At 51.1% G+C, this 12,489-nt stretch overlaps 1 protein-coding gene across 1 annotated transcript in view; it reads right to left on the bottom strand.

The window, feature by feature from the left end:
- Nucleotides 1-12,489, bottom strand: part of LOC311358810 (FERM, ARHGEF and pleckstrin domain-containing protein 1-like) — a gene marked incomplete at its 5' end in the record, with an annotated part of 29,932 nt that overhangs the window by 11,564 nt on the left and 5,879 nt on the right. The window contains 9 exons of the mRNA XM_084478922.1: nt 825-1,024; nt 5,316-5,559; nt 5,746-5,821; nt 6,470-6,538; nt 6,929-7,092; nt 7,211-7,306; nt 7,581-7,728; nt 9,369-9,483; nt 11,773-11,870. Coding sequence (XP_084335048.1) covers nt 825-1,024; nt 5,316-5,559; nt 5,746-5,821; nt 6,470-6,538; nt 6,929-7,092; nt 7,211-7,306; nt 7,581-7,728; nt 9,369-9,483; nt 11,773-11,870 — 1,210 coding nt within the window. The remainder of the gene's footprint in view (nt 1-824; nt 1,025-5,315; nt 5,560-5,745; nt 5,822-6,469; nt 6,539-6,928; nt 7,093-7,210; nt 7,307-7,580; nt 7,729-9,368; nt 9,484-11,772; nt 11,871-12,489) is intronic.

Here is a 12,489-nt window from a genome sequence, read left to right on the forward strand (position 1 = left end):
CTGAGTGTGAGAGAGAGGAGAGGACACGTCTGAGCTGGGACCCTCCTGGACGTCCTTACCCGCCTGGCCCCCAGCCCATCCCTCTTCTGGGGGGGTTCAGGAGACAGTACTGGGCCCCAGCCCCCCGGGGGCCACTATGTAGGGCAGGTATTCTGAGGTAAGTCCTGTGCTATTTTTAAAAGGTCTAACGCTGAAGAACGAGCAGAAGACAACAGGAGGGAAACAAACCCTGATAACTGATGGAACAAAGCATCACAGGCAGTCGTGATATAAAAAAAAAATGATATAAATGATTCACTGTTTGTTTAAAAAGAGGATAAAGTCTGAGAGCCTGGGCTTCGAAACCAGAATGGGTAAGGGGCGGGGCTACGCCTAAATTCCTGTTTGTTACAGACACGCGCTACTGAAGAGAAACTAACTAGTGGATGACGCCTTCAGAAGAGGTTTTAATCAGTGACTTCCTACAGTGGCTCCACGCTGCTGAGTTGTTACACTTCTTAGAACAGTGGTGGGCAGACAGCATGAGCTATAGCTCGTCTTCCCACCAGGAAAAGTACTAGGGTTGGTCTGTGTTTGCGGTTAGCCAATCACTCGCTTAAAGATCCCCGCCTCGAGCGACATGATTGGTCAAAACGAATATGAAGCGAAACAAAGTGAAACGCTCCATTCTCCCGGATTTGAGCTAGCCTGCTGGAATCAGACTTTAGATACTGAATCAGACTTTAGATGACAAATCAGACTTTAAATACTGAATCAGACTTTAGATGACGAATCAGACTTTGGATACAGAACTTGAAGTCTGATTTGTGAGACTAGTCACCCACCTTCCTGCGGACCTCGTCTTCGTCGTCCGTGCGCACGCAGCCGGCGTCGTACAGCAGCGGGCTGGTGAGCGGCGAGGGCTGCCGTCCGTCGGGGCTCAGGCCACAGAGGTCCAGGGACTTCTGGCCGTTGAGGAGCGCGTGGGGCCGGGGGGGGCCTGGGGACACCGGCAGGTGGGGGCTGCTGGACACCACCCCACCTCCTGAGGAGAGAGAGAGAACACGGAGGGGGCCGCGTGAGACCGAGTAAAGGTCAACAGCTCACAGAAAATAGACAGAAGGAAAAATGAATCAACAGAATTCGACCGCAGACAAAAGGCTATGGTGTCAGAGTGAGGGACAACATTCAACAAGTCGGCTTTGTGTTTTCGTAAGCGTCTGTGTATTTGCAATCTCGAGTTGTTCGTCCCCCCCATAGCAGTAAAGTCTTCGGACCACTGGGTGGCTCGGTGCAACAGAGGGGAACAGTCAAGGCTGGGGACAGCGTGGGATGGAGGGGTGGTGGGTGTAGGGGTCAAAGCAACGTTGCACATCCTTTTGCAAAGAGTTCAGACTCGTCTCGGCTGTCTGTGGGGGTAAGGGTCTCCCGTCTGGACAAGCTGGCTAGCTCTGTGAAGGGCTGGTAAAACTACTGGCGTTTCACTAGAGCAGCTACTTCCATCTACCACTACGCTTACTCACACTGCACAGGCCTTCCCACCGCAACAACCTCGCCACACACCATTGTCTGCTGGGTTTTTCCCCGGGTACGAATGGCATAAACAGAGCAGAGATTACACACACACACACACACACACACACACACACACACACACACACACACACACACACACACACACACACACACACACACACACCTCATTTAATGGGCCACCACACGCTAGGACAACGGAGAGGAGATAAATCTAGTTGGGGGATTTCTCGTCACGACATCGCTCAGCTGGCCGGGCGCCAACACCACGCCGAGAGGAGGGAGTGTAGCTACGAGCTACACAGGCAACACATACTAAACACAGATAACGACTGAAGGGATAAACACGCGCTATAGCAGACCCACAGACACAGGAGCCACGCGGCTAAGAGGGGGATAGGGGGACCCGACGTCCTGCACGTCAAACACACGCAGCAGAGCGGTTTTCCTCTTACACAATCAACCGTGGTGGGATGTAGAAGGAAAACCTTTCTAAACTTATTCTCAGATACAACCGTACACGATGTGAAAGTAGGAAGAGGAAAGGGAATCAATGAAAGACACCATTAAATAGAGTGGTTTGTAAATATGGAGAGAGAGGGTGAGAGAGCGACTGAGACATAGAGAAAATAGCGGTGCGAGAGAGTAAAGAGAGTAGTCGTGAAGACGAGTGCTGCATGTCTCCGTAATTAGCATGCGTTGTAACAAATGGTCTAAATTTAACACTAGGCTCAGCTATTTAAAGTGCCACTATGTTACGGACTACGCCTGGGTTAATAAGGAGAGCACATAATAGATGATTGAGTCAGCCATTGGTTGATGTCAGGATCCGGTTTACAAAGCACTCGTGATTATAACATCGACACCTGAATCCCATTAAGGCTGTCTCATTCCCCAGCCCTTATAGAGGACATATTATACCACCAGGTGTGGGTGTGATTAGTTACAAGCCACTTCTGACATCACGGGTGGGCGAGTCCACCTAGATGTGTGACGGATAGATGAGCAACGTTTGCTACAATCCACTGGGTAGGCTGGTAGATTGATCTATCCAGCACTCATCTAAGTGGACACTCCCACCTGTGATGTCAGAAGCGGAACATTTTCAAAACAGCTTGTAATGGCTAATCACACTCACACCTGGTGGTATAATATGTCCCCTTTAAATCAGGCGTGGTGTGGAGGTACCATCTTCTGTTGATTGGGCGTCAGCGACTCGAGTGCACAAACACACTCAGATCACCAACATTCCCTTAAGCAATAGTTTAATTCCGTACCCTTCAGCCAATCGGTGTCAACAGAGATTTAACATCACCTCATTACAAATTATGTTTCCATTAAGGACAAGCGGTACATATAATCCAGCATCTCATCTCTGTCCCCACGTGGAGCATGGTGTCAGCATCACAACCGAGGAAACACTAAGCAGGATCTTAACCATGTCTGACACACACACACACTTTTCTGCCATTTCCAACTTCCCAACACAACTGTCGGCTGACTTGGCAGTGAATAAGAAGATGCAACAAGTATGTGTTGGGTTGCATTGTTTACTGTATAGAAAGGTAATGACCATCATGCACCAGTACAGGTGGACATGCAGGTCTGAGCTGGGAGAAAGGAGATACATGCAGACACAATAGTAAATGGATTAGACAATGAGAGAGACACAGAAAGAGAGAGAGACAGAGAAACAATCACAGACAGAGACAAGGATAGAGACAGAGAGAAGCAAACAGAGCAGCATGTTAAGCTTTGATGAATATATAAACAGAAATGACAGAAATGTGGGGGTGAAGCAAATGAATTATTCAGGGTAGTAAAAAAGTTCAGGGCCGTTTTGAAATGAAAAGTTCACCCGAGCTAAAGCAAGCAAACCACATTCTCTATGCATCATATCCACCAGGACATTGTTGGCGTTCATTCCTCCTATTATGCTTCCAAGTTGGCCTTAGTCACAGAGCTTGACTGTAAACATAACCGCTACTCAACTCCCACAGTCAACTAAAGACAGACAGTATGAAGTCAAAGTCAGAATAATCGGCTCCATCAATGCCTAACGGCATTAACAAACCCAAATCACATTAAGCAGGGACTTAGCTAGCTCTACACGCTAGCTCTACCAGCTAGCTCGACCAGATAGCGCTCCCCTGTTTGACACGCTTAATCTGAAATTTCAGTGAACAGAGGGCAAACAGCTAGAAACCATCGTTCCCTAACAGAAGACACAAGGAAAGGCATTTGAAACCAGCTGACCAGCTGCACCCAATCAGTAAAGTGGCTCAAATTATATTTAAAAAAAAATAGAATATAGTATAATAGAATAACAGTGACATATTCCACGGCTACACTCTCCAAGGTTAAACTATGATGTTACCATAGCTTTGGGGACCATTGTCATCATCTTTATATGTACAGCAGTAAATCCTATTGGCACCAACATAAAATGATGAGCAAAAGCCCTGTGTGTGTGTGTGTGTGTGTGTGTGTGTGTGTGTGTGTGTGTGTGTGTGTGTGTGTGTGTGTGTGTGTGTGTGTGTGTGTGTGTGTGTGTGTGTGTGTTGCCATTTAAAAAGGGCAACATGACTTTAGAGGACAGACACCTGGGGGTGCGTCTACAACGCACTGCTTCCAGTGATGAAGACCAGTGAGTAAACCCTCGGAACACAATGGTTGGAAAAGGTCCACACGGGTCCCCAGACGCTAGAGAACACCTCCACGATAATTGGCCATCACCATCCATTCCAAAAATAGACCACAGGCCCAGGTGTGGTCCGAGGACGACAGAATCCTCCGGACCCGTTTGCCGCCAACCCGTAAGCCGCTAACCCGTTCAGCCTAGCAGCTGAACACCCGCCCTGGGTCCTCGTCGTTGAAGGCGTGGCTCTCGTCCTCGCCGGCCCCCTCGTCCAGCTGAAGGCTGCCTAAAGAGTACGGGGTCCTGGGGAGGAGGCGGGAGCGGAGCGGGCCGCTGGCGCCGCCCTCCACCGCGCTGCCACCCGTTAGCGTGTAGCCGCCGCGGCCGCCGGGGACGACGGCAGCGGCGGGGTCCGGGTCCGTCTCCGTGTCCGAGTCTGCATCGCTGGACTCCGAGCCGCTGGGAGTGAAGCAGCCGTTGACGCGACCCGAGCCCGGCAGGCCGAGGCCGCCGTGGCGGCCCCGCGCGGCGGCGTGGGCGTGGTCCGCGACCGGCGCCGCCCCCTCGCCGTCGGACAGCATGCGGCGCTCCAGAGCGGCCATGCGCTCGGCCCGGGACAGGGCGGGTAGCGGGGCGGAGACAGGTGAAGGGTCAGGCGCGGGGGAGCGGTGGGGCCGTCTCCGCGGCGACTGGGGGTAGGGGATTCGCCCGGGGGGGAGGAGCCCTCCGGAGTCGTAACCGCCGAGGTGGTCGCCGTCGACGCAGCGTCCGTCCTCGGCGTGGCCGTTGTGCGCGGCGACGCCGTCGGAGGAGGAGCTGCCGGTCCGATGGAAGGGGCCGACGGCGGAGCCCGGGTCCTGCTGGGCGACCAGGGGGCTCGGGATGTAGAGGGCCCCCTGCTGGCCACTCCTCTGGTACAACAGCCGGGCTACCTCGCTCATCTCCCCGCCGCCCGTGCGGAGCAGGGCTGGAGCAGGTGAGGGCGCCTCCCTGTGTCTCCCCCGACCCAGGGGGGGGTCCCGCTGAGGGGGGTGAGACTCCCGCGCACTCCCTGCCACACCCCCCCACCCCGCGCCCACAGAGACGTACTCCCCCTCTAGATCGCTACAGCTGACGTACGCGCGGGAAGAGAAGCCGCTAGCCGGAGGAGAGCGAGAGGCTGGACCTGTGTTCAGAGGATCCGGGTGGTTGGGGCGGGCCGGCCCCCTGCTGGGCTCCTCTGGGCCGGGGCGGGGCCCTCCGGGGGGGGGCGTGGTCCTGGGGTCCTCGCGGCCGTTCCTCAGGCTCACCGCGGGGCTGGCCCGCGTCCGGGGCGAGGAGAGGGCGGGGTCTTCTGCAGTCACCAGCGCAGATTCCTTCCAGTGGCGCGGAGGCGGCGAGTCCACCCCACCAGCAGGGGTGCCGCTCTGCTACGGAGAGACGAGAGAGAGGGGAGAGAGAGACGGGAGGGATGAGAGAGACACAGAGACAGAGTGACAACCAGCTAGTGTGAACCAGCACGTCTAGCTCGAGCCAGCATGGCATAGCCTGAGCTACGACAGCTAGCCCTAGCTACGACGACTAGCCTGAGCCAGGAGAACATCATCAAGACTGACCTCTGAAGGCACCTCCTGCCGGCGCGGCGAAGGCACAGGAGACAGCCGGCAGACATGTTGGACCCGGCTGTGTTTCCTAGAGGGAGGAGACAACAGCGGTGGTCAGAGAGCGCTACACTCCTGCTATGCAAACAGTTGTGTCACCAATGATGCAACCTTTTTTACTTTATTGCTAGTTCATTCAATATGCTTGTTGTGCATCCTTGCACTTAAGAATAGTACTCATTGTGTAGCATCTTATCCTAGCTATCTTTGTTGTATACAGGGTTCACCCAGAGATTGTTAGTGCTTGGCACTTGGTTCTATGAACATCTGTATAAACATCGATATATTGTTGTTTCTCTTTCTTCTGACAAATGTACTTATTGTAAGTCGCGTTGGATAGAAATATCTGCTAAATGCCCTAACCCTTAATGTAAATGAGATGTGTTTTGTACACGGTCTAAGCCCCCCAGTTTAGACTGTGAGAACCCCCTCTTTGGTTTGGGTTTCTCTGTATCCTGAGATGTTTGTGTCTACATTGTGACTCTAAAGGTCCTTAACATGCATCGGCCCGTCTGAGATGCTTGGTAAACGCTGTCTATGAGTCCCCCTTATGACCGTGCTCCATTACATCTAATACGTTGCTGTCAAGAAGTGTGTAGGAACAAGGGATTATTTCTCAACAACTCCCTCGTTTTTAGTGGCTGTCACCAGAAACAAATCGACGGTGACGACCTTTCACCTTTCAAAGGGGATCTTCTTAAACTCAGACTCCTTCACAAAGTCGATGACCTGCTTCTGCGTGCGCCCGCTGCGGAGAGAACACACAACACACGGTGTGACGGACGTAGAGTTAGCGGGAACTACCACAGCGCTACCTCACGCAGTACACAGGAGAAGGCGGAGCAGAGAGTGGGCGGAGGCTCCGCGCAGCCTGCGCTTGGTTAAGGTAAACAGACTGCATTTATACTTTCTAACCAGTGGCCACTCAAAGCGCTTTACAATACTGCCTAACATTCACCCATTCATGCACACATTCACACACCAACAGCGGAGTCAGCCACGCAGGGGGACAGCCAGCGCGTCAGGAGCAGTCCAGGTCAGGCATCTCGCCCAGGGACACCTCGACACTCAAACTAGCAACCTTCCGGTGACCAGCCAAACCCGCTCTACCTCCTGAGCCCCATGCCGCCCCTGGTACCTGAATCTGAAGGAGGAGCCGCGGGTGAAGAGGACGGGTTTGGGTTTGGGCTTGGGCTCCTCGAAGAGCCTGAAGAAGGCGTGGTACTCCACGCAGATCTTCCAGAACACCTTGCAGCAGTCCCGGCTGCCCATGAGGAATTCCAGGGTGTCCTGGTACGAACTCTGGGGCAGGACGACCACGGCGGCCCGGTTAGTAAACATGACAACAACGACGACCTCGCCGGAGTCTGCGTTCAGACACCACATGCGCTCCATCGCTGGGCTATCAGGTCGGACTTACGTTCAGGTCGGCTCTCAGCTTGATGAGGAAGCGTTTTCTCTTGAAGCTCAGCTTGCGTACTTTGGACCAGTTGAAGGCGTTGATCCGCGTGTGTCCCTGTACGAATGGAAAAGGCAATCAGAAAGAATAACTAAAAAAACACACCGACGAGGATATACTGCAAATTTGATAGTAAAACACTTGAAACACAAGCAAGGCACATCATGACCATGTACCCCAAGGCGCGCTGGGTAATAGTGTTTTAGTGCTGAGAATAAAAAGAGGGTAAAAAAAAGAGATAAATAGAGGGTACTCTTTGAACCCCAACACATGTATATCAGCTGACGTCTGAGTGACAGGCCTTAGTCCCTCCCCCTCAGGCCGAGCTCACCTGAAAGACCAGCACCCCTGTGTGGGACGCGGCCAGGCTCAGCTGGGTGCCCTCCCGGTCCTTGGCAGGGTGCTGTCGGACGCCGTACATCTCCAGCCGCCGCGCCACCTCCAGCAGCTGGTAGTCCGACTCCGCCGGCGTCTGCCCACTAGCAAGGCACATCCGTTGGACTCATTACTCATCTTACATACCTGTCATTTCTGATTGGTTCTCTTTGCTACCATCATAGGCCCAGTGAACACCTATTGTAGTCCAAGGGTCTCCCGGGTACAGTGGGATCCCACATCCTGCTGGTAGAGGGATCCCATATCCTACTGGAAGAGGGATCCCACATCCTACTGGGAGTGGGATCCCACATCCTACTGGGAGAGGGTCCTGTTCATCCCTTTGGATTTGGGGGTTTTTCCCTGCACCTTTAGACAGCCCAGGTTAAGGTGGGACTTTAGGGGGTCTTATACGGTGGGGCCCTTTGAGACCAGGATGAGTGCTGGACCAATAGCAACCAGATGAACGTTGTTTCCTTCTTATTTTATCATTATTTTTTTTAAGGCAATAGTGGAGAATTAAGGCATGACTGACATGCCTTAAAACAGAATTTAAATAGCGAATCAGACTTCTGGGTTTATGTTCGTCGAGACCCACCACATGAAAACTGGGAGTTTTCTTTCTGGGAGTTTACGCTTTCAGTAATTCGTCCAAATGTCTTAAATCCCAGAAAATCACCCAACAGAGTCTCACTAATAGAGGTGGGGGGGCGGTTCCCATGATCATCCGAGAGAGAGAGAGAGAGAGAGAGAGAGAGAGAGAGAGAGAGAGAGAGAGAGAGAGAGAGAGAGAGAGGGAGCGAGGGAGCGAGAGAGAGACAGAGAGAGACAGATAGCACGACAGATAGAAGACCGAAAGAGAGAGAGACACACAGACAGTGAGTGAGTGGAGGAGGACAGAAAGCTAACAGACATCCTACTTCTAATCAGAGCCAATGCGTCTGTGTTTCCTGAGCGTTGGGTACTTAATTAGAGATTTAACTCTCAGCGTGGCACCGCGCCACCAGAACCACGCAAGCCCTTATCTTATTTGCAGTAACTGAAATCAACACAAAAAAAGACAAGCGAAAGAGGGCACTTAGACCTAATGGAGGCATGTTTGTGCGTGTCAGCTGTCTAGGTCGGGCTGTGCGGTCGCACAGAGCTGCATCATGCTGCATCGCTAGAGGATAGTGAAGGAGACCTGCAGCTCTCCAATAACCTCCAGCGGCCCGCCACGCCCCTCCCGCTCTCTCTCTCTGTCCAGGGGGAGAGTCCCGGGGACGGACAAACCGGTTCTCCCACAAAAGGCCGGTGACGGGGCCCAGGCTGCACTGAAGGGCAGCGGGTCGGTGAGTACTGAGGCCAGGCTGCTGGTCTGAACTCACTGCTGGGCGCTTTGGACTAAAGGGTTCGAGAGGCGCTTAGCAACAACGTCGGATCTATGGAAAAAAAATAATAACTTGGCCTTTCTGAGCGTAATTAACAATTCTATGATCACTCGGTGAAAAATACAATATAAATAAAACGGTAACTGGGATGGTCAAGTTCCTGAGTGTGACCTCTGATTTAATATCTCCAGTAAACCGCCGGTGCGTTTCATTCCAGGGCCCACCGATGAGATCTACGCCGGCGTATTCCGGGCACGGAGCTCAGGAATAACAGGAACGCATTCATAGGTCCTCCGCCACTGGGAGCTCACGGCCGGCTCTGCTGCCGGGAACGGGCAGGAGACCCAATACATTCTGGGAGAGGAGGAACCCACGTGTTCTTGGAGTGGAACTCCATGATGCGGTCCATCAGTGCCATCTGGTCTGGAATGTAGTTGTTGTTGAGGAGGTGGGACCGGCTCTGGCTGCCCTCGAAGTCCCCTATCTCCGCTGGAGTCGTGGAGGAGGGGGGCGAGGAGGAGGAGAAAGGAGAAACCGTGTTAAAAAACGTTTCATGTTAAACAACGATTAATGGCCGCTGTCGGCTAAAGCTGCGTCGGGGACTAGGCCACTCTGGCCTTAGAATAATAAGGCAGTAATAAGTAACGTTAGCGCTGCACGGCCTTTGAAGCAGCAGTTTTATACTCCCAAGACCCCCCTGGGGAGGAGCAAGTGTGGCAGTGAGGCAGACACATCGACCTCCTCTACAAACTCCCTTGAACCCTAGCCAGGAGGTTCCCCGTTAGCCTGACGCTAAAGGGTTATTCCTCAGTTATTCCTTACCCAGGGCCTGGGTTTAATTCCTGATGGTTGCAAAGGATGCTTCATGGAAGTGGAAGGCATCCGCTTTATAGCTGATAACTCACCAGTCCACACCAAGAAGACCATCAGTAACCTGTACGACACGTTAACAAGACCATAACTAACCAGTAATCAATACCATGGGACCAGAGCGGACGGCAGTAATGGACAGCAGACGGCCTGTGAGCTCAGAGAAGCACCGCTGAAGACCCACGGGACCACGGCTTCTGCGTTTCCTAAACGCAGCATTAAATAGAGAGCACTACTTCTACACGCTCCGGGCTCCGCTACCAGCCATGTTCCGCCCCCTCAACGGAATATTCAGAATTATGTACGCTGGGTAAATGCTGGAAAACCATTAAAACAAACAATTAATTTAAGATTAAATACAACCGGCGGGAGAGTTGTTGCATATTCATGGGGTTTAGAAATATAGAACATTAATAAAAACGCGCCGGTATTCCCATGAGCAAGGCACTGTCTTTAATCAGCGGGTTAAAACGCCGGCTTTGGCATCAGATAAAGGGCTGATGAGCGTAAGCTGAGGAAAGGCTGTGTCTATTTCCTGGAGGGTCGCTGTGCCGTGTCATGGAGATGCTCAGAGTACGGAATCTACCTGAACGGTATCCATAGCAACACAGGGATTCTGGTGGTTACCTGTTTTTGGATCCTTGTTTGAGGACATGCTCAGCATGATAAACATGACAGTTCTGTGTATCCTGTTGAGTATCTTCCCCGTCTGTGTTTAGGGTTGTGTGTTAGAGGGGGGTGCTAATGTAGCGGACAATTATAATTATATGGGATAATTGTTTGGGCTGTTACTATAATAATATCATTTGAAAAATGGCAACAAACCACTAATTACTGTTGTTCTATTCTATCGTTCAGGTTATGGGTTTACGTACATTTGTCATAAGAAGTGAAACAATATATCACTGTCGGTACAGTAAAGATGTTCATAGAACCAAGTGCAAGTATTAACAATCGCTAGGCTGACCCATTCTCCATATACAGCAGTGATAGCTAGCTAATGCAGATGCTAGACAATTAAGTACTATGAATAAATACAACATACATTAAGTGCGTACATTAAGTGCCATGACGTCCAATAGTGGGAGGGAGGGATTGGATGGCTATGCATGCAGAGTCTAGGTTTTAACTCTAGCATCTGACATAACATCACTTCAGAAGATACACAGATTGTATTTACAACATAGACAGTACAAATCATAGATGTAGCATGGTGGCTTCACCTATTGGTTCACACACCACCCTTCTGAGGGTGAAGATGTGCTTCCTGTGGAGGATGCTATTGTTTTGGAACCATTTTTGCTACCAGCAGCAACGATCAATATTTGGCACGCAGAGGGCAGAAAATTAATTGCTGCTCACATGGCTAATTCATAGTCAATCCATAATTACTTTTTAATGACATAAACTGTCCAACGGGACTCAAATACATAGTATGTAGATTAACTCCATACTATACTGATGCAACTCTCTACATTGATCCAACTACAGGTCTTTCAAATAACTACATGCTAGTCTCTACCGTGAACTACCTAAAGGCCGTTAAAGGAACCGAATGCTAGTGACTAGTCTCTACCGTGAACCACCTACAGGCCGTTAGAGGAACTACATGCTAGTCTCTAGTGGACCACCTACAGGCAGTTAGTGGAACTACATGCTAGTCTCTAGTGGACCACCTACAGGCCGTTAGAGGAACTACATGCTAGTCTCTAGTGACCCACCTACAGGCAGTTAGTGGAACTACGTGCTAGTCTCTACCGTGAACCACCTACAGGCCGTTAGAGGAACTACATGCTAGTCCCTTCCGCCTGGGCTTCACAAACAGCAGGTCATGGCTGCTGCCAGATTCACAAAAAAACGTAATAAACAAGCACAACAAACGAAGAAGAATGAGTTTGCTGCACTCACATTGGATAACATGGGAGACCATGAGGGCGGAGCTGCTGTCGTTGCAGGTCAGACGTCCGGCGGAGAGGTCCTGCTTCACCTGGAGGGCAAACAGGTACCTGGAGGAGACGGGACCCGTTTAAAACACAAACTGAAGGAGACAGGGAACACATTTAAAACACAAGGAATCAACTGAAGGAGACAGGGAACACGTTTAAAACAAGGAATCAACTGGAGGAGACAGGGAGCACGTTTAAGTTTAAAGCAAACTGAAGGAGACAGGGAAAACGTTTAAAACAAAGCATTGACTGAAAGAGATGCTCTGCAAGAGGAGAAGTGAGGGGATTCAGTGAGAAGGAGAAGGCTGTGTGACTCCTCATATCATAAAGTGTCAAAAGCCATTTTGCTGAAGGAGTTTCACATGAACATCGAATCTCTTTGCAGATGCCATAAAAAACATCTTAGAGTCGAGGCTGAGTCTGATGAAATGTGTTCAGAATGTGTTCGAAACGTTGACATCGTTTTTATTGGGGAAAATAAACACCTTGGGAGCAATATAGACATTGTTCAGAAGTAATTCTGTTACATTTTAAATCTGCGTTATTGATGTCGGCATTCAGTTGCCTCACCTACATGTCCCCTGGCAGTCAACTGACATAAACCTTTACTATACCGCTAGTGATGTCAATACACGTATTGACTGAACGCATCAGGCATGGATGAGTGTTTCACACACAC

This window comes from Micromesistius poutassou, assembly GCF_964030765.1.
Source record: "Micromesistius poutassou genome assembly, chromosome: 14".
Lineage (NCBI taxonomy): Eukaryota > Metazoa > Chordata > Actinopteri > Gadiformes > Gadidae > Micromesistius > Micromesistius poutassou.